This window comes from Chlorocebus sabaeus, chromosome 11 (assembly GCF_047675955.1).
Source record: "Chlorocebus sabaeus isolate Y175 chromosome 11, mChlSab1.0.hap1, whole genome shotgun sequence".
Taxonomy (NCBI): Eukaryota; Metazoa; Chordata; class Mammalia; order Primates; family Cercopithecidae; genus Chlorocebus; species Chlorocebus sabaeus.
In genome coordinates this window covers 23,463,954-23,487,579 of record NC_132914.1, presented here as the reverse complement: position 1 = coordinate 23,487,579, position 23,626 = coordinate 23,463,954, and the positions used below count along the sequence as shown (strand labels likewise).

Genomic DNA, 23,626 nt, shown 5'->3' with positions numbered 1-23,626 from the left:
TTGGTAAAAGAGGAAGGTAAATGGCTAGCTAAAAAGAAGCTACAGAAAGTCTTGAAAAAGAAAAGAAGATATGTCAAAAGAAGGTAGTAACAGAGGCCCTGATGCAAGAAAGTTGTGACATCCCAGAAGGGCAGGAAAATCACACAACAGACGATCAGCAGAATTCTGATAAAATAAGAACAGGAATCGAAACAAAAACTATCTTGATAAATAAAGGGCTTTTCAAAATCTCCTTAAGCTGAGAAGCAACTTCAGCAAAGTCTCAGGAGAAAAAAATCAATTTACAAAAATCACAAGCATTCCTATACACCGATAATAGACAAACAGAGAGTCAAATCCTAAGTGAACTCCCATTCACAATTGCTGCAAAGAGAATTAAATACCCAGGAATACAACATACAAGGGATGTGAAGGACCTCTTCAAGGAGAACTACAAACCACTGCTCAAAGAAATAAAAGAGGACACAAACAAATGGAAAAACATTCCATGCTCATGGATAGGAAGAATCAATATCGTGAAAATGGCAATACTGCCCAAAGTAATTTATAGATTCAATGCTATCCCCATCAAGCTTCCATTGCCTTTCTTCACAGAATTAGAGAAAACTACTTTAAATTTCATATGAAGTCAAAAAAGACCCCGAATAGCCAAGACAATCCTAAGCAAAAAGAACAAAGCTGGAGGCATCATGCTACCTGACTTCAAACTATACCACAAGGCTACAGTAACCAAAACAGCATGGTACTGCTACCAAAACAGATAAATAGATCAATGGAATGGAACAGAACCGAGGCCTCAGAAACAATACCACACATCTACAACCATCTTATCTTTGACAAATCTGAGAAAAACAAGCAATGGGGGAAAAATTCCCTATTTAATAAATGGTGTTGGGAAAACTGGCTAGCCTTATGCAGAAAACTGAAACTGGACCCCTTCCTTACACCTTATACAAAAATTAACTCAAGACGGATTAAAGACTTAAATGTAAGACCTAAAACCATAAAAACTCTAGAAGAAAACCTAGACAATACCATTCAGGACATAGGCATGGGCAAAGACTTCATGACGACAAACACCAAAAGCAATGACAACAAAAGCCAAAATAGACAAATGGGATCTAATTAAACTAAAGAGCTTCTGCATAGCAAAAGAAACTATCATCAGAGTGAATAGGCAACCTACAGAACAGGAGAAAATTTTTGCAATCTATCCATCTGACAAAGGGCTAACGTACAGAATTTACGAAAAAATTAACCAAATTTACAAGCAAAAAACAAATAACCCCATTAAAAAGTGGGCAAAACATATGAACAGACACTTCTCAAAAGAAGATATTTATGTGGTCAACAAACATGAAAAAAAAGCTCATCATCACTAGTCATTAGAGAAATGCCAAGTCAAAACCACAATGAGACAGATACCATCTCACCCCAGTTAGAATGGTAATCATTAAAAAGTCAGGAAACAACAGATGCTGGAGAGGATGTGGAGAAACAGAAATGCTTTTACACTTTTGGTGGGAGTGTAAATTAGTTCAACCATTGTGGAAGACAGTGTGGTGATTCCTCAAGGATCCAGAACCAGAAATACCAATTGACCCAGCAATCCCATTACTGAGTATATACCCAAAGGATTATAAATCATACTACTATAAAGACATATGCACACATATGTTTACTGAGGCACTATTCACAATAGCAAAGACTTGGAACCAACCCAAATGCCCATCAATGATAGACTGGATAAAGAAAATGTGGCACACATATACCATGGAATACTATGCAGCCATCAAAAAGGATGAGTTCATGTCCTTTGCAGGGACATGGATGAAGCTGGAAACCATCATTCTCAGCAAACTAACACAGGAACAGAAAACCAAACACCACATGTTCTCACTCATAAGTGGGAGTTGAATAATGAGAACACATGGACACAGGGAGGGGAACATCACACACCAGAGCCTGCTGGGGGTAGGGGGCTAGGGGAGGAATAGCATTAGGAGAAATACCTAATGTAGATGACGGGTTGATGGGTGCAGTAAACCACCATGGCACACGTACACCTATGTAACAAACCTGCACATTCTGCACATGTACCCCAGAACTTGAAGTATAATAATAAAAAAAATTGAAAAAAAAATTGAAATAAATAAATAAAGGGCCTTTAACGTTTCTTAATGAGGAAGAACTGGGAATTGGTATCAGAATCTCAGAGTATAATACTTACTGTATGCCCTTATGGAAAAACTAAGTATATGCAAATTCAAAGGATATGTTCAATTATTCAGAAATGTTATTAAAAAGATACTGAAGTTTTATGTCTCTATCAATTGTCCTTTATCTTTTTTCAATCAGACCTTCTACTGAATGCATGACATTTATTAATATATCTGTTGTACATTTCATGAAGATATTCTTTTCATTTTAAATCAGAGTAAGTTTCCTTCTAATTCCAATTTACTAATAATTTTACACCGAAATGGGTGTCATGGCTGGGCATAGGGCTCATGCTTGTAGTCCCAATACTCTGGCAGTCTGAGGCTAGAGGACTGCTTGAGGTCAGGAGTTCAAGACCAGCCTAAGCAACAGAGCAACATCTTGTCTCTCCAAAAAGTTTAAAAAATCTGCCAGGCATGGTGGCGTGCACCTGTAGTCCTAGCTACTTGAAAGGCTGAGCTGGGAGGATCCCTTGTGCTCAGGAGTTTGAGGTTGCAGTGAGCTATGACCATACCACTGCATTCCAGCCTGGGTGACAAACACCTTGTATCCAATAAAAAATAGGCCTGGCATGGTGGCTCATGCCTGTAATCCCAGCACTTTGGAAGGCTGAGCCGGGGAAAATCACTTAGGCCCAGGAGTTCAAGACCAGCTTGCGCAATACAGAGAGACCTCATCTCCACAAAAAAACTAAAAAATTAGCCAGGTATGGTGGCCCTTGCTACTCGGAAGACTCAAGTGGGAGGATTGCTTAAGTCCGGGAGGTTGAGGCTGCAATGACCTGTGATCACATCACTATACTCCAGGCCTGGATGATAGAGCAAAGACTGTCTCAAAATAAAAATAAAAGTAAGTAAATATTAAAATAAAATCAATTTTAAAAGAAATGACTGTCAAATTTTACCAGCAAAAGAGTTATTCTGTACATCTTATTTGGCCTTCTAAATTATAAGCATTTTGAAAGAATGCATTTTTTAAAAATCTTCCAATCCACCTGACCTAGAATAACAATAAGTACTTAGTATCTGATTAACGAATCAGAAGTACAGGTATTTTTCAATGCCATGTACAGATACAGTCACAGTATCCCCCCAAAATGTTAAATGTCATCAAAAGTTTGCAAGGAAATCCAAATCAGCTTTCTAACAGCAAGCAATGGGACTGATGACTAAGAATTGATGAGCTATGTGTACTTTACAAGGAAATTAACTAATTCAATGAAAAAATGGAATATTAGGTTTATTCTGAAGCTCATTAAGTAACCTAAAGAGAAAGAAAGGCCTACATTCTCTAAGATCATGCTTAAATACAATAAATAGAAACAGCAGACATCCTAGGACCAGCTGTAGAGCATGTCATTAATTGACTCAGTAGTTGTACCGAAAATAGATATAAGAACAGCAGGTAAAGAACATTTCAGGACACTCTCTTACTTCGGATGTATTCTGGGTAACTCTGGTCATACGGTACTTTTAAGACTATAAAAATGGTATACTTGTATACCACTAGGGTGTATCTGTACAGACAACATAACAAATATTTCCCGTGTCAACTGTACAAAATCATATTAAAACTGAAAAGCAGCAGCTAAAATAGCTTTGGCTTATTATTCCATTTAATTATCTAACACCTTAGTTGAAAGATCATTCTAATGTATCATACTGTTCTCAAAAGATAATTTAATGAGCTAATTTTAAAAATATAAATGCATGTAAAGAGAAGTAGATCTTAATAATAAAGCTTTAAGACACCAATAAAGCTGGAAATAACTGCTTATCAAATGAAGGTCAAGAAGACAAAACACTGGATAAGTCATAAAAAACATAATCCTACTGGTTCTTCCAACCTACTTTTATCATATAAGATCTAACTATAAAATGTGTTGTGGAAAAGCTCCTTTCCTGTAAAATCTGACTTTGCTGTAAAGAAAGGAATAGACTAAGAAATTGTTTTATGCATCAATCTTAACCCTAATAAGAATCCACTCATTAAACAAATAATTACTGAGTACCTACCATATGGCCAGGCATTGTACTAGGGGATAGGGATATAGTAGGAAATGAAACAAAATTGTCTTAAAAGCAATGCAATGGGGTAATGCATACTGTAAATGGTCATATATTTTCACTATTTTGAACAAAAATTCACAAAACTTAAAATAGGAAATTGTCTAAGATGACAAAAATTTAGAGGCATTTTAAATTACAATAAGAACCGTTCATTAATTCCGTACATTTAAACTTACCAATGCAAACTGATTGACTTGAATGAAGAGTATTTCTACCTCCTTTTCAGTAACTTCAGTCCCAAAGCCCTTAAATTCTTTGTAGGCTTCAAGGTAAGCACGCAGCCACTGACTCTGGAGTTCTCTATCTGGATACAGACTATAGTCTACATCACTTACACCTTTAGAAGAAAAAAAAATACACTGAAAATTTTTAAAACATAAACTCTTCTGCATACCTTAATAATCCCTAAAACCACCATTTTTTCATAAAAAAATGAAAAGTTCCATTTTGGCTAGAATGGTACATGTTAAGTAAATAGCATTTATTAAAATAATAAACCAATCATTCTGTATTTCAGCTTAAACGCTAAGGCACATTACTGCTGGATCACCAAATCAATTCTCATAGCTTCAATTTTTCCTCAAAGTATGTAGCTAGAACCAGCTACATCACAAACCCAAAATATTCATTTTAGGAAGCAACCCAGGAAATTCTTAAGCATGCTGACATTTGGAGAACCACCTCAAAGTGTGGCTATAAAACTTTTTAAAACATGACTCATGGTAAGAATTTTTTTTTTTTTTCCTGGAGACGGAATCTTGTTCTGTCGCCCAGGCTGGAGTGCAGTGGCGTGATTTCAGTTCACTGCAACCAAGAATACATTTTTTTTGAGACCTTATACATATAACCAGCTGATACTAAATTTCACACAACAGTATTTACCCCAAAAACATTTTCCAACTCTGCTATTTTGTTTCTCTTTTCCATTCCTTGCTTTGGAAGAAAAAAAAAAAAAAAAAAGTCATTACTCCAAAAATTTAATTTCATGATCTGTAGTTCGGAAAATACTAACCTAGAAGACAAAGTTCATACTATTTTCCTTAGCATCCAAGGTTCTTTATAAGTTGGTCTAAATCTACCTCACTAGTACCATAACTTTCTAGGCTCCTTCATGAATTTTATATCCTATAAAAGTAGTTTTTTCCCCTTTCCTTCTCTTTTATTTGCACATCCAAATTCTACCTAACTCACAAGTTTTAGCTCACTTTTTTTGCTCACGAAATCATTAGAAGATCACTGGAGTTTTCTATTTCATATCCACGGCAGTGACTGTCTATATTAGTAATACGGTAATATTTCATTATATGTACAGCTAGTTCCCTTTCCATAGATATGTAAAAATATGTACAGCTTATATGTATATGATAAGCTTGGTAGTCCAAAACAACTGGAAATGTCAAATTAAAATTTTTCCCCAGAGTATTTCCCAGTCTGGTAATCTGAAGTATATAAAAATACATAAATACATAAACTTACACAAATATAAATTCAACAATAAAAAATTTCTACTAGGTATAAACCATTCAGGGGTATGTTCTAATCTTTAGCTTTTAGAGCATTTCATATTTCTAAATAAAGAGTGATAAAATGGATTTTAAATTATTTCCATTTACATTTAATAAACTAGTAATTTTAATTTAAGTAATTATAGATTAATAGGGGTAAAAATGACCAACTTTTCAATATTCATAGCCAAAGACAAAAAAAGGTTATTGAGTTTTTTAGTGAACCAACATTTCAAAAGCCCCAGTTTACACTGGAAACAGCAAAGGCTTTTTAAATGCTTAAAAATTAGCTTCAAATCTTAGTTCTCTGTATTTTACTGTGACGTTGGTAAGTTTCTTTTTGATACGTAAACTGGGAATATTACCTTGTAGGGCTGTTATGGAGAAAAGAATGAGGTAAGATTTATGAAGCACCTTATACTATGTCTGGTCTCAACAGAAGCCACAATCATTATCTTTCTCCTATTACTTTCTGATGGCAATTAGGGAAGAAATTTTGGTCATCTCTGCTTTCCTCCAGTGACAAACAAAAGCAAAGAAAAATGGTCAACAACGTATGGGAAAATGTTGCTCCTGCTCCCAGTTTATTTGCTTTAAAAAAAGAATAAAACATTCTGCAAATACCACTTCAAAGCTAAATAAGTTACTCTATTAGTTATACCTGCAAATTCATTGAAATGATTTCCAATGTCATATGCCAGGTAGTTGTATCCAGAATATTCATAATCAATGAACTGTACATCACCTATGTGAGACACAAAAACAAAGACATTAAGAAATCACATATAAGATCAGAAAATCCCTATGCTATTTGTAATTAAATAGCTTCCAATATTTTGTCTCACTGTACGTGCTTGATTACATGCACTTCTGAGACAATACAGGGAAAGGCTGTGAATTTTATGGCAATGAGCTTTACAAAATTCAAATTATTTCTCTTGGTCAACAGCTTCTTTGTAAACACTAATGTCCACTTTTTTAAAGAAAAATGAAAAGACAGTCATTCTCCAAGTTTAAACAAAAGCAAAATACATCTTTCGCCACATGGGGGCACCAGTTACTTAAAAATTCAAGTTTAATTAGAAACAAAATTTTTATCTTTGAAAATTGCTAATAATCTGTGTAATTTTAACAAAAACTTTGATACTCCAAGAGTAAACTGACAAGCTTATCTACATATGGAAATAAAATATAAACTTTTCAAGACCTGAATTCTGTAAATCTTGCAATAATGCTATAACACTTGCTGAGCAAATTAAGTAAGATCACTAACAAGAAGTTAGTTGCTTTCATATGCTTACATTTTCCTGTAATACTACCTAAGGTTTCCACATCTGACCAGCATTAAGGTGGTGGTTTTATCTTATAAAAAAGCAAAAGTATGGTTTCTGTTAACGTTTATAAATGTGAGAAATTTTTACATAAGCTAAACAGATGCCTATTCTAAATTACTGCTACATATATAGGCATGTCATTATAGCTCTCCAAAGATAATCTAGTTCTTTCATACTACTACTCAGGAACTTTTAACTTTTGAGTAATATTATAAAGGATTTGCCTTAACAAAGATATAGGTCCTATATTCAAAAGAAAAAGCAAAAGAGACAGAGAGAAACCTTAAAAAAAAAAAAATCAATGTGGGTCACTGTCTTCACCAGGGATCACAAACTCAAAGGCTTACAGGGTGTGGAGTTAAAATGGATATATGAACAGAGATGGCTGTAAGAATATAGAAAATGTTTAACACCTGCATAGTTACACTGTCTTTTAATCATCAGGCTTAGGTAGGAGAACAAATTCCTGGTCTTTACACATTGCTATTTATTTCCCAAATAAAAACAGTTTTTGAATTATAATATCTTGATATACATTTGTAAGTTTAATTTTGGAAAGTATTTGATCATATTCAAACACAAAGAAAAACAAAATTATATGACAAAAAATGTCATGGCAAATTGTGTTTTACATAAAAGCAAGTATTTTTAATATAATTGTATTTAATATATAGTTCTAAACTTGTATAAATAAGTCACATCTAGAATAAAATAAGTGAGAATAATCAGTTATAACCCAGTTATAAAAATGTAATGTGTATTATAATAACAAATATAAGATTTAAAAATATTGGTGACAATAAATCACGGCAATTCAACTACCTCAAGTATTATATATTTTTTTCTCTCTGTTTTTTGTAGAGACGGGGGTCTTGCTATGTTGCCCAGGCTGGTATTGAACTCCTGGCCTGAAGTGATCCTCCTGTCTGTATACCTGAATTCACAGAACATTACTCCACAAGTCTTAGAGTTAACCAAATCACTTTACTAAACTGCAGAATGGGAAGTAGAAACATGTTTTAAAGTTTCTTTTCTAGGAATCATTGGGAGTAGGAGAGTGAAGAGACAACCATCATGATAAAATACTCACAGGCATGTAAGTAAAATGAAATAAAACCATGAAGAAATCTCATTTTCAAAAATAATGACCAGGGAAATTACAAATGTCATATGAAAAGGAGATACTAAGTAGTAAACTGTGATCCAAATTAAAATATGCCTACAGAGAAAAAATATATATGTAAATAATGCATGTGGGGAAGGATGAATGGAAATAAACCAAAATGTTTAAACTATTAACAGGTGATAGACAAGTGACTTTTTTTCTTTTATTTTTGTTATTTTAAAATTTATGTACAATAAGTAATAGAAATAAATTAGAGGAAAAATGTTATTTTATAAGAGAAAAAGATGAATTCCCTATACAAAACTATCAGTAAAAAGACTAAAACCAATGATTTCAGAGACATCTATCCACCAGACTTCAGAAACTCAGGATACAAGATTTACTAAGTTGTAAAACTGATCTAACCTAACAGTTTTAATATGTAATTTTTAAAATCTGCAGCTGTTGATAGCTTTAGCTCTCTAAAACAAATTCTTGTAGAGCTCATATTAACTGTTACATGCCAATAAAAATACACAGCCCAGTCCTGAAGCTTACTTTTGCCACATAAACATAAGCTTCAATTTCAATTTTCAAAATTATATTTAGAATTTGGCAAATACAGTTAAAATGGCAGGTAAAACATGCCTGCTTGTAGAGTAAATACAATTTAATTAAAGCATAGCACATTTTAACAAAAGTTAAAATCTGTTTCACTATGAAAATTTTAGCAATGACTTTTTGTAGTAACATTAATTAATTAAAACTAGCCTTTATTTTTAAATGCTATGTTGAGTTTATAAATAATGAAATTTTAAAAATAAGAAAATGAAGCTAACAAGATACAGATGAGGCTGTTACCAGGCTCCGTGCATGTGAACAAGTGATGCGATAAACCTCCAGTCAGTGCGTTTAAGAAGCACGGGGTGCGCCGCCACATGGCAGCAACAATGGCATACCTAATCTGTAGCAGATGAAGAAAATTTGGCAAACTCACATTGTACAAGACACAAAGCTTAAAAGGAAAAAAATTAAAAAAAAAAAAATCTGCATTAGCTATTCTTTTTCAAACTATTGCAAACAAAGTGGAACTCAACCTTAAATTTAATCTTCTGCAACAAAGTAAAATTTAAAAAGCCAACTTCCCGTAGTTAGGGTGCCAGAAAAATCAAATTACTGGAAAATGCTTTCCTAACAACAGAAAATACATTTTTTCCTTCTATAAAATTAACTTCTGATTTCTAAAATTTCACTTTATTTAAATGAATATCCACATCAGCAATAAAAATTAACTACTCATATAGCATGATCATCTTGTCAGTTCTTTAAGACATGAATTTTTAATTGGGGTTTCAAGGATGAAAAGACAATTAGAATATTCCCTAAAATTTTATGTGTATGTGCACTTTCTTAGGAGGAGATTCTCAATTTTTCAGATTCTCAAGGGACCCTTGACCTTTAAAAAGTAAAGAACTACTACTTTAAGGCCTAGGAGTGTTATTTTAGTTATCTTTATATAATTATCACAACGACAAGCACATAATGGGTAAAGTATATAACTAATGGATAAAACTACAATTTGAATTTTCCAAACCTACATTTTTGTCTTTTATTACTTTATTTCTTGCATATCTTTATCAGGGTAATCAAATCCCCACACTACTGGTTAAACTGTTCAAATCTTACTAAAAGACTGAAAACAGTCTGCCAATTTTTAAGGTATTTTAAAACCAAAAAATAATAATGTATTACCTAAAGCTGTCTAATTATCACATGACATGTTTGTCTGAATTCCTTTATTTTGTTGTTAGGAGAAAGGAATAAAAATGAAAAGCAAAACAGTCAATATGAGAACCTGAAAAATCTTTCCAACTCACCCTACTTGCTCTGCAATGTTAGGCAGGTTCAAAGAGAAGAATACGAAAAGAAACTATAATCCTAATGTTAGCAAAATGTTTTCTGTCTTATACAGAAAAAGGGAGTATTCTAGTCTGAAACACTTTCCCTTCAATCCTCATGCTGGTGTCCTGTAGTACTCTGTACCCCTTCACCAAGGCACTCATCATTCTAAATGTAGGTATCTGTTCAGTGATTGGACTCCTCCACTACTGACACACAGCCTCCTCGAGGGGCAGTAGGGTCCCCTTCCTCTTTCATCATGCAATCCACAGAGCAATCCCTAGGACACAGGAAATATTTAAATGCTAGTGGAAAAAATGGAAGTTTTGCAGAAAATGCTGACACACAATAACACGCTGGGGGAGGGGGAAAGATAAAAAAGCATGGAAAACTAAAGAAAAAAGTGTGGTGTTTCTGACATTTTTATTCAAGTACAAGACTGAACACAGTGGGCCAGAATGCATGAATGAAAAAACAAACAAACAAACTAGTACCTATATTAGGTCCCTCTTTCTTAATAGCTTCAGGTTTTTACAGTTCATTTAAGTTTTTTATTATCTGACTTACATTTTATTTTCTGCTAACTAGTGGTTGAGAATACAAATTAAAGCAGAGTTAAAGATTAAACTACATTTAGAAACATCACCCTAGAAAACACAGTTTACCAAACACAAAAATCAATTTGTATTTATTTAAATTTTTTAAAAGTACCAATGCAAAAACTCTTCTCAGTCATTAAAACATGAATAACATGACAACTACAAAGCTTTCTCAGGAGTAATAATACAGTGGATAAGATTTAGAGCCAAACAAGTGACTATGGGGACTCACTCATTTTCTATTTATATTGTGTAGAACTCTTAAAACAAAACCAAACAAAACCTGATTTACTCTTTAATTCCCAGAAAAAGCTTTCCTTTTCTTCTACTCATTTGTATTTTCTTAAACAGCTGTAAATCAGCTTCTTGTATTTTGCTGACAGAGAAAATAAACAGTGATTGCCATTACTGACATTTAAAGTTACATATTAGGTATTTACATGAGCTTTTAGGAAGAAATGGGAGAGAGGAGGAGAAATGAAAGTCACCAAAAGTCATGAGACCAATAAACATTCTGAGAGAGCATCAAGACATGAGATAAAAATCTCAACAGCTTTAGTAATTTCTTGATGTCAGTAGTTAAATGATTAGTGGAAATTAAAATATTAGATTTAAAGTTAGTCATAGGCAATATTACAATTTGTTCTGCTTAATATAAAGTCTATTAATGATTGATTTAAAAGATGACTGATAATTCCTATAGTTTTGGAGCAAGAACCACTGCTTTTGGTTTCCTTATTATATATCAAATTCTACCATCATTATCATTAAGTATTCTTTTCTTACCTTTTTAGGATGTTATTTCACTGAAGGCAAGGAATGGGCCGCTGCTTACCAATCACCTAATTCCTGGCACTAACTTTTCAAAAATCTTGACAGCTACCATCAACTTCAGAAAGGAAGCTCACTCTTCTCCCATGTCCTGAGTCCTGTCAACTGACATGGTGAGAGCAGGTAGAGGCAAAATTTCTTCCTGTGATGCCTATCAGTTCCAATAACATTCGCATGTAAAAATGCCTACAAACTGCAGGGTGCTCATAGTATGTGTGCCTTGTGTATAAATATGACCCATATATACATATACACACATTTGTAATTCTAAATTAATATCTCAAGTTATAGTTAAGATAGAAACTGAAAGTTGCACTTAAGACAAACTGAATTGTCATGTCATATCTATCTGTTAATTTAGTCCTATAACTACTAGGTACTACTACTAGTAGTATATAACCTACCATCTAGCCTATAGTAACCATTTTTCATTTTTTCAGAATCAGATACACTTTGTAAAACAAACGCTATAAACATAATACAGGGTTGGCGAACCATGTACCTTCAGCCCAAATCCAATCCACCACCTATCTTTGGAAAAAGTTTTATTGGAAAACAGCTACACTCATTTAGGTATGTATTGTCTATCGCTGTGTTCATGCCTCAACACACAGCTGAAAAGTTGCAGTGGAGACTATCCGCCCACAACGCCTAAAAGTTGTACTACACAGCTCCTTACAGAAAATGTTTGCCAACCCCTATGTTAGTATAATAGCTACAACTAAGAGCTGCTAAGTCCTTGGTCCAGTGCTATATATTTTATATGCATAATCTAAAATCTTGTTAGCACCCATCTGAAGTAGATACTGTCTCTAAGTTACAAACAAAGCAAACTAAAGTTCTAGACTATCAATAGCACAAAATCTGCCTCAGAATCTGTTAAACACAAAATTTCTAAGTCTATCTATAAAAATTATTGTTTAATTGGTCATGGGTGGGGCCCAGAAATCCAAATTTTTTTCCCAAGTACCATAGGTGATTCTGATGTAAATGGTCAAGAACAGTCTGTGTTTACATAAAGACATAAAGAGATAAAATGATATGTCTAATACTACTTATTTCTGTAAGTAACTGGGTAGGGATCTAAACTCAAATGTGCTTACTTCCAAAATCTACACTCTTTCTGACTTCTCTTGGTAGTAACCAAGCTTTAATTGTATCTGCTTTTAAAAGTCAGAGATTTTCTAGTACAAAATCTAAGTTACTATGGTTTAAACATATATGCAGAGACATCAAGATAATCCAGTATAAATTTAAGAAGTTTGCCTAAAATTTGTACTTCTGAGAAATTAAGGGTCTGAAACATACTGCAGACAAAGACTGAGCTTGATGATTTCAAGGCCAGTTCCTTGGCTTTCATCTTATTATGTTTTATCTATTGGTATCTCAAAGTTGGGTACACAATAATGAAACCCGGAGCTCAAGTCATATGAATGACTTAAGAAGTAATAACAAATCAAACATGTTTATGAATATGCAGCTTAATCATTTATTTTATATGGAAATTATCTTAATCTCAAAAGACTCAACATGGCATTTATACACTATAATAAGGCAACTAGTTTAAGAAGGTAAATAACTGCAGTCTGTATCTCTAGCTTTAATTACCCTTTTCAAAATTGCTGCCATAAGTGTTAATGCTATGCTACAACCTCAAATACAGAAAATTTCTTCCTGTGATGCCTATCGGTTCCAAAAACATTTGCATGTAAAAATGCCTACAAACTGCAGGGTGCTCATAGTGTGTGTGCCTTGTGTATAAATATGTTATGTATACATATACCCATATACATACACATCTTAATTCTAAATTAATCTAAATTAATCTCTCAAGTTATATTATAGAGATTAATATAAATTAATCTCAAAATTAATCTCTCAAGTTATAGTTAAGATAGAAACTAAAAGTTGCACTTTTAGTGAACTGAATCGTCACGTCATATCTGTTAATTAAGTCCTATATTTACCAGTTATATGCTTGCATTTAATATGCAAACATATCTACTAGTTATATTATACGCATATATTATTTGCATATTAAATGCAAACATATAACTAGTTTGCATATTAAATTTACTCAATATTGACTATTTTTGCCTATTAAATTTATTAAATAATATAATTCATACCTTTTAAGGCATGGTATCTTCTACTTATAGTAAACACTCAAACATGTCATATAGTTAAATTACCTCAAAACCATCAGCTCCTAATTTCAAATGTAACACTAAAGACTAGGCTAAGTAAGCGTCTTGTCATACTCTAGTTTTAGATTTTTATTTGAACATTCTAACCATATTTCTTAATGCTTATGTTTCAACTAATTACATAGAAATTACTTTTTTAAACAGATACCATGGGATCAAAACTAGCCTTCCTAGTGAACATTATAAAACCACTGGTAAGGAGATTTAAAAAACCACAACATTTCTGTAAGTAAGACACATACATAACCACAAAGACTAAGAAAAAAATAAATGATACAAAAGAGACTTCAATAAAAAAGGCAAATTCTAAAAAATGTATCAAAACAGTTCACCTGTACAGCTGTAAAAATTTTCCGTGAAAGGAAAATTAGACACAAAAGTATGATTCAAGGAACTTGGCACAAAAACAAATGACAATCTTGCATTCTTAAGGCCGAATTGAATAAAGATTTTATGTGAAAACATGGGAACTTTTCACATAACTGATCGATAGTTTAGAGATAAGTGACCATTTAAATAAAAAAGTGAAAATGTATTTTTTAATACCCAAGACAAAGTAATCTGATTTTTTTGGTCCCTTATTTTTTGGTTTTATAAACAAGTTTGTTCTGTGAAATGAATATGCAAAAGAAACTTATAAAAATAAAAATATGAAAGTTTAAAATTATATTCTAAAGGAAATAACAGATTCTCTTTGATCAACTTGCAGTTAAAAATAAAGCTGAGTGTCCACTTCAAATGTAAGATGAAGTCCCTCACTTGAAATTCCATTATATAAAATGTTTTATTAGGTCCTGCACTGAATTTACAAGCTCATACACTTCTTTAATGCGTAACTAATGCTCTAGTCTCACAAATGGCATTGAGATTTGGTTACCAGTATATAACGTAGTGCATATATACTATGATAATTATATATAATAGACAAAAAGACATTAAAGGACACTGTCAAGTACTTAATATTTTAGGGTACGCTCGAAATTTTAAAAATGATTCCACACAAGCATTTCAAGATGATTCAAAACAAAAATGCTAGTTCAGTATGTTTTTGAAAAATAGATCTCTAATCGACATTGAAATATCAAACATAAAAAATTCTCGAATATATTTTTGGCAATATGTGCGTAAGCCTACCACTCGACAGTGTACCTTTCGTTTTCTTAAAGTGAAAGTCAGTTATATCTATCAACCTTTGTATTTGAATAGTCCCGCCTTATACTCTAAGAAGGGTCATAAACAGTAATTTAATATAATTATGACCATGCTGATGTGAATTCTTAGGCTTTAGTATATTTACAACAGCACAATTTTGATTCAAAATCGGCTCTTTCAACTGTAATAACTATCTTCAAAAACTGGTTTGCAGGCCAGGCACAGTGGCTCACGCCAGTAATCCCAGCACTTTTGGAGGCCAAGGCAGGAGGATCACTTGAGGCCACAAATTCAAAACCAGCCTGGGTAACATAGCAAGATTCCATCCTACAAAAAAAAAATTTTGAAATTAGTCAGGCATGGTAGCATGCACCTGTAGTCCCAGCTACTCAGGGGGGTGGGGCAAGAGGACTGCGTGAGCCCAGGAGTTGAAGGCTGCAGGGAGCCATGATTACACCATTGCATTCCAGGCCTGGGTAACATAGTGAGATCCAATCACTTTAAAAAAAAAAAAAAAAAAAAAAAAGAGAAGGCCGGGCACGGTAGCTCATGCCTGTAATCCCAGCACTTTGGGAGGCCGGGGTGGGTGGATCACCTGAGGTCAGGAGTTCAAGACCAGCCTGGCCAACATGGGGAAACTCTCTCTTCTTAAAAAAAAGAAAAAAAGAAGATACAAAAATTAGCCGAGCGTGGTGATGTGCACTTGTAGTCCCAACTACTCAGGAGGCTGAGGCAGGAGAATCACTTGAACTTGGGAGGCGGAAGTTGCAGTGAGTCAAGATTATGCCATTGCACTCCAGCCTGGGTGACAAGAGTGAAACCCCATCTCAAAAAAGAAAAAAAAAAGTAAAAGAAACTAGTTTCCTATAAAATGAAAACACAGTTTCAAAAACATTTTTTGTTAGTAAGAATCCTTCAACCAAAATTTCATTTTTAAATTTCAATTTAGCGTTGAAGGGCATCTATCATTTAGCAACCAAACCTCAAACCACTTTAGCCAGTAATATAATACAACCGAGTGGTTCTTAAATATGAAAACAGAAAGAAATTGAATACAGTGTACAAATATGAACACAAAAACATTTCACCAAAAAGTATCAGGCTACCTCAAAAAATGTTGAAATTATTTACCAAGATTTCTTGATTACTTTAGTAGACATAAATTTGAGAAACTACAAATAATATCTCCTCCATCTGTAGCTCTCTCCTTAGCATCAAAATAACTAACAAATCAACATAATAAATAAATAATGAGAAACCTGGAGACACATTTGTTTTTAATACTGTTGTCCTTCCCAACACTGTGAGAAAATTTTTCTATTTATAAAGCAGTTCAATGTCACTTTGTTGATTTTCCACATCCCCCGTTATAAACAGGTACATGTTCAATTCATGAACAACCAAATAAGTTTTGCAATTAAATTTATAAACAAAATCATTTCATCATTTTATACTTAAAAATCCCACAGAAATCACAATCTGTTTCTAACCAATTCTAAAAAACATATTTTATACAAATATTAAAAGTATATATATCCTAAATTATCAGTTACCGTAACTTGATAACCTAAAAGAAAATCTTTAAAGGTTTCATGCATGATCTTACTCCTTGCATTTGAATTTATTTTATTGATATAGAGATGAAATGACCATTAAGAACATAAAATAAATCAATTTTACTTACTGCTAAGGTCAAATACCTACCTTGTTTCTCATTGTAGATTATATTCTTACACAATAGGTCATTATGGCAAAGCACAACAGGTGAGCCCAGGTTGGAAAGAATCTCCTTCATCCAAGTCATCTCTTCCTGAAGAATCTGAGAGCTTGGGATATCACTTAGGAACCTTTTAGTTTTAAAAGAAGAGTTATATCTGGTGTGACTTTTTTTTCAAGTTTGATTATGTCAAAAGTTAGAATAAAGAAAACCTATATAGTAAGTTTAGACATGAATAAAAGAAACTGAGCAGCAATTAAAATGTAGGAAAAAGTTAAAAAAAAAATCACTAAAAACTTGTGTTTCTAAGTGATATATATAGGTAATAGTTAGCAATTACTAAGTACTATTCTAAGTAATTTACATTTATGTCAGTTTTATAGATGACAAAACAAAGACACAAAGCATTTAATAAACAGAAGTTTAAGAATGTTATTTAAAGTTACAAAGACTATTTTAAAAATTAAAAATATGTATTTCAAGGTTGAAAGGGTAAATGCAATATAAATCTAAATTCTCAGAAAAGTCAAAAGATTACTGTCTATAAAAGTTGATAAAAAATAAAGTTATCTTTATATAATCCAGTTATGTTAAAAACAGAACTATTACAGAAATCGCCACAGAGTAGTGAGACTGAAGGGTGGGAGGCAGCATAGTGAGCTGGACTAGAAATCGTGGCTTTTTGTCCTGTCCTCATCTATACTGATTATTATCTACACTAGTATTAATTTAATTTAAAAAATCAAAGGAAACAAAATTGGCTGCTACCACTCATTCCTCAATAGCACCAATCAGGCTTACAAAACAGCTATACTCCTTCCCTCCTTCCCTTAATACTTGATGACATCTTGATTCTTTCTCCAAAGTCTCTCGAATTACTCCTTGCTTCTCCATTAACAGTACAAATACAGATTCTTTTTACATTACTTAATTTGCCTGTTCAGGTGGTTTCTACCTATATTTTCCCCACTACTGTATTCTTCTCTACATACAACTTCCACAAGTAGTCCTCATATGCTCTTTTCAAAATGGTATGAGTGGTCAAAAATGCGGTGCTTTTTTTTTTTTTTTTTTTTTAAAGGTCGTGTTGAATGAAAATTGTGGGATTCAAAGGATTATAAAACTTATAATTATGAACAAACAAAATGGAATAAAAGAAATACAAAATGTATTTAATATTTTAATTGTGTTTTATGTTCTAGCTGTATTATTTTCTACTGGGGAAAGGGTTTTCTTCCTATTATTTATCATAGTACACCTCCAGCTTTTCCAAAGAATCATTAACCTTAAGGATTTAAAATAAACCTTGGAGAGCCTAGGAAAGAAATACAACTCTAATAACCTTCTTTGAATAACAACAATAATTTTTAAAACAGCAGCTACCTCAACACTTACGTGATGACCAGGCACTGTTATAAAGACCTTTACATATACTATCTCGATCTTCACAAAACCTCTCTAGGGTTAATACACTACTACTGTAATTTCCATTTTATAGATAAGAAAACAGGTAAGTTCCCTAGTTGAGTGAGTTACACAACAGAAATGTTAACCAGTAGGACTGAGATTTAATCTGTTTGGCTCCAGGCTCTTGTGCTCTTATTCTATATAATACTAGACTTGCCTCTCAATTCTGCAGTATCTTAAAAAGTCAAGAAAAATCTTGCTTCACCATTACCACCTACCTTTTTATTTTTAAATGGTGTTCCCCTACTTCCACCTCTGCCCCTTGCTGTTGTAGGGCATATTTTTTGGAAGGGGACACTGAGGGGGATAGAGAGGCAGTTTTTTCTGTAGTGCCATCTGACAGCCAAAGAATCAATGCTTATTTTACTTCAATGCAAAGAAAGAAAACCTGATTTTATACAATGAAACTTTACAATTACCTTTGAAACCCTATCATAGAGCAAAGCAACATAAAACATAATTTCAAATGTAAAAATAATTTTACCTTTTATTAATGTCTTCATCTGCAAATCCTGTGGGAATGAGAGAGAAATACTTTCCCATCTTTAGCCAAAGATTAGATTTGGGGATCCAGCCATTGTGTGCATGGATAGCATGGATTTTAGCAAGCTGACGAGCTATTAGCCTGTTTAAAACAAAACCGCATAAAAAGAAAAACTTAAGTATCAAAAAGGTCAAGTCTACTGACAAAGATTCTTGATGAAACTTTAGTCAGTCTCCTGAATCTTCTGGTAGACCTAACTGTGCTCCCTGTTGTTAAAACCAGTTTTAGCAAGAATCCTGAGTCCGTTTAGCGAGAGTATTCCCACCCTTGATATCTGATCAGGTTGCTTATCCTTCACCATTCCCCAAATTAATTACTCTGGCCATCTTCAGCAAGAACCATTAGGTTGTTTTACCCAGAAACCCCTTACTCTGATGTTACTCTTAATCTTCCACCCACCAACTCCTACCCTGCTCCTTGGATATACATTCCTACTTGCCCATGCTGCATTTGGAGTTGGGCCCAGTCTCTCTTCTCCAATTCCAAAATCCCACTGCTGTGGTCCCTATACCTGTAACTCAATGATTCTGAAGAAAGTCGGCCTTATCATGCTTTAGCAAGTATCACTAATAATTTTTTCTTTAACAGTTATGGTGCTGTGACTCAGAATCAGATTCATCACTGGACCCAGGACCCTATGTTTGTACATTTGAATTCACTTCTGACTGACTGATGGGGATCCATTGGTGAGTCAGATTCCTGAACCACTGAATATCCATTGAAGCTGGTAAGAACTTTAATACTTAAGATTTTGAGTGTACTCTCTGAAACTAGATTTGAGTCCCAGGCTTCAAATTTGAAAGGTACCTCCTAGGCTGGAGGTCCTTCTTTCTGTCTCTCTTTGAGGCCCCTCTGTTCTCTCCATTGGATCCTGCTTCTCCCATGTGAACTTCTCTGTCCCCTGAAATCTGTCTTTTCGAACCTCGGCTCTACCAGCTCTGTCTACCTAGTTCTTGTTAGCATGATTTTCCTAAGGAACTTCAAAACAAATTAATTACACAGGAACTAATGAAATTCTGATTTAACTGGCCTGGTGTGCAGCCAGGACACTGAGATATTTAAAACCTTCCCAAGTCATTTTAATATGTAAAAACATTTGAAAACCACTTGAGGCCCACAGAGAATCTAGCATTATATCAATCCTTAAATAACACGTTTAATATTACATTTCTATATTATTGTGAATATTTTTGTTTTTGTTTCATTCCTAGTAACTAAAGAGTCCTGATTTTCCTTTGGAGAAACTTCTGTCCCTCTTACTTTTAGTTCATGTCATTACTACAGAACTGATTTCAACCCTAACTGCATCCCATGTCCATCACTCACTTCAATAGTGAGTGAACATATGACCCTGACTTGCTCAGAGCATTCTATCATTCAGGTTGGTTCAGCACATATTACCCAAGCCAAGCCAGAGACTTGATCTCACTTTTGTTGAAGCTATTAGAAAATTAGGAAAATTTTCCCCCTGGGGTGGTTAAACCGGTCAGAGAAACCAACTGATATTATTATGGAGAATCCTAAGGAAAGTTTGCAAGAAAAAAAAAAGGTAAAAGAATAAACAGAATAAAGTGATATTCCTAATGACACTGTTACAGTCCCTGGATTTACCCCATGTTTGAACTCAGTATTCGCAATTACAAGTACCAATAAATTCCTTCTCCTTTATGTCACTGTAAATTGTCAAATTATCATCCTCAATCAACAGTATTAGTCTCATCTTTAATCTAATATGTTATTAACATATTAAAATCCATAACCTTTTTATATATGTGTACTCTGGTTCATACCTCTCAAATGAATAAATATTTACTTTTATAAACTAAATCATTTTGAATGACCCTCCCTAAGACCATAAACTCATGTCCACAAGAATACAGAAAACAAATTATTTTTATATCAGTCGCATATATACACAGAAAGCTAAGCCCAAATGAACTGTGGTACTTAAGCACCAGGCAACTTGATGAAAAGGCCAGGTGATGATAAAATCAAAACAAAGGAAAGTGCAAATGCATGCATGTACACGCATGCACACACCGACACACACACTTTAAGCCAGTTAAAACTGGTTTTAAAACTTCAGAGAAGAGAGGGAAACAAAAAGCTTGAAGAAAGATACAATCTGTGTTACATGAAACACAAGGGGCGATCTGTGTCAACAGAATATTATGTCTTAGAAATATTTACTAAAGAAATGAAACAGATGATTTAGGAGGGGGTCACACGTATTTAACTCTAACAAACTTTATTTGCTGTGATTTTTAAAAAATAAATGAATAATAATATTATTTCTAACAGTTTTATCCCAGGGTTTATATGAGACCTTGATTTGGGGTCTCTTACAAAACGTAATTTTCCTTTTTGCAAAGGGGACACACGTGCTGGAACTGACAGAACTCCATGACTTCCTCGTCTGCTCCATGCTGGATTCAGAGCAGATGTGAAGAGAGGCAAATGTCTGGGAGAGCAGAAGGCCCATGTCACTGGAGGGCTCGGCACAGTAGTTCTGCTTTCAGTGAATAAGCAAAACTCACGGAAGTAGTCATCCAAGTGCTGCAGTTATTTGGAAATGTTTTCCCAACAGTCCCTTTAGAACTAAGCCGTTTCTGCTCTTCTGATCTGAAACGATCAGTGTAAGCTTACTGAGATCAGGAGACAAGGAGGCCCTGCACATCACACGGATAAAGTCAGACAACTATAATACTTTTGCTGCCTCAAGTTGTTTTTTAAATAAAGTATTTGAAGTTCATGAGAATCATGCTGCAATATGGTCATTCCAGAGCAAATATATATTTCAAGATTAATCTCAAGCAGTTTTTAAATTACTTGAATTTTCTGTGTACTAAAAAAACGTAATGTTAGAAGTTGTCCAGTTACTCAGCTGATAGTAACTGAAATGTCAGGTGGATTAAAATCTATTTTGGATTTTTAATAATCTCACGTACTAATAATTGTAACAAAAAGGTTTTCTTACACAAACACCAAATGAGCATCCACTTAAAATATTGCCTATTCTTTGATAATAAAGCCATATCACCTTCTTCTCACACTCCAGAATTCAAGCCAGTATCTACAGGTCTCAAAATTACTGGTCTTTTTTATCTTTTATATAACACAATTAACATGTAAAGTGTCTTAGTCCTTTCAGGCTGCTTTAACAAAAATGCCATAAACAAGGTAGCTTATAAATGACATAAATTTCTTTCTCACAGTTCTGTTCCTCACAGATGGCACCTTCTTGCTGCGTTTTCGCATGGTAGAAGGGGCAAGCAAATTTCTTTGGGTCTCTCTTATAAGGGCATTAATGCCATTCATGAGAGCTCCACCCCCATGACTAATACTGCCAAAGGGACACACTTCTTAATACTATTTCATTGGAATCAGGTCTGAACAAAAGGTTTTTGAGGGGATACAAATATTCAGATCATAGCAGAAAGGAAGGCAGCTGATTTACAATACAAATCTTCTCATGGAAATAAGTATACTTCGATTGTACCGTGGCAGCCACCTATATATACTTAAAAACTAGGCTTCTTGAAGAGATTTTAAAAAATTATGACCTAATCACAAGTTCCATACTCATCTAAAATTTTTAATAAATAAGGACTGAACAAAGCATGAAAATTTTAAAGAATGATTTTTAAGAAAATTAACAGTTTTTACTAAAAATCGAATTCAGCAAAGCTGCAGAACAGAAAATCAACACAGAAAAATCAGTTGCACTTCTACACCATTAACAATGAACAATCCAGAAAAGAAATTAAGAAAAGAATTCCATTTACAATAGTATCAAAAAGAAATAAACACTCAGGAATAACCATAATTGAGGAGGTGAAAGACTTGTAAATTGAAAATAATAAAACACTGCTGAAAAAAATTAAATATACAAATACACAGAAAGACACCCCATGTTCATGGATTGGAAAACAACATTGTTAATATTTCAATACCACCAAAAGTGATCCACAGATTCAGCACAATCTCTATCAAAATCCCAAAGGCAATTTTTGCAGAAACAGAAAAATCTATCCTAAAATTCACGGACTCTCAAGGGACCTGAGAGTCCATGACACTGAAAAAGAGTAAAGCTGGAAGTCTTACACTTCCTGATTTCAACTTATTACACAAAGCTACTGTAATCAAAACAGTACGATGCTGTCACAAAGAAAAACATATAGATAAATGGAATCGAGCAGAGAACCCAGAAACAAATCCACAATTATACAGTCAAACAGTACTCAACAAGGGTGCCAAGAACCTTAAATGAGGAAAGGACAACAATGGGAAGAGAAGAACAATGAGGAAAGGACAACAAATCGTACTGGGAAAACTAGACATCCACATGAAAAAGAATGAAGCTGGACCCTTTCCTCACACCATATACCATATACGAAAACTAACTCAGGATGGACCAAAGATCTAAACGTAAGAACTAAAAGTATTAAAACGCTCATGAGAAAACAGGGGTAAAGCTTCATGACACTGGATATTTGGCACTGATATCTTGGATATGACACCAAAAGCACAGGCAACAAAAGTAAAAATAAACTCTACCACATCAAAATTAAAAACTATGCACCAAAGGACACAATCAAAAGACTGAAAAAGCAACCTGCAGAATAAGATAAAATATTTGGAAATCATGTATTTAACAGGGAGTTAACATTCAGAACATGTAACAAACTCCCACAATTCAACAACAAAAAATAATAAATAACCCCATGAAAAAATAGGCAAAGGACCTGAATAGGTGATTCTCCAGAAAAAGTAAACAAATGGTCAATAAGCATATGTTCAACATTACTACTCATTAGGCAAATGCAAATCAAAAGCACAATATGATACCACCTCATATCCATTAGAATGGCTACTATAAAAAATAAAGTAACTGTTGGTAAGAATGTAAAGAAATTGGTGCCCTTGTGCACTGTTGATGGGAATATAAAACGCTACAGCTATTACAGAAAACAGTAT

The 23,626-nt window shown here is 33.6% G+C and overlaps 1 protein-coding gene across 1 annotated transcript in view; it reads right to left on the bottom strand.

Annotated features, from left to right (window-relative positions):
- Window positions 1-23,626, bottom strand: part of ETNK1 (ethanolamine kinase 1) — a 63,744-nt gene that overhangs the window by 12,540 nt on the left and 27,578 nt on the right. The window contains exons 3-6 of the mRNA XM_007967905.3: window positions 18,590-18,730; window positions 16,626-16,768; window positions 6,456-6,539; window positions 4,466-4,626 (exon numbers count right to left, since the gene is read on the bottom strand). Of these exons, the coding sequence (XP_007966096.1) occupies window positions 4,466-4,626; window positions 6,456-6,539; window positions 16,626-16,768; window positions 18,590-18,730 (529 nt within the window). The remainder of the gene's footprint in view (window positions 1-4,465; window positions 4,627-6,455; window positions 6,540-16,625; window positions 16,769-18,589; window positions 18,731-23,626) is intronic.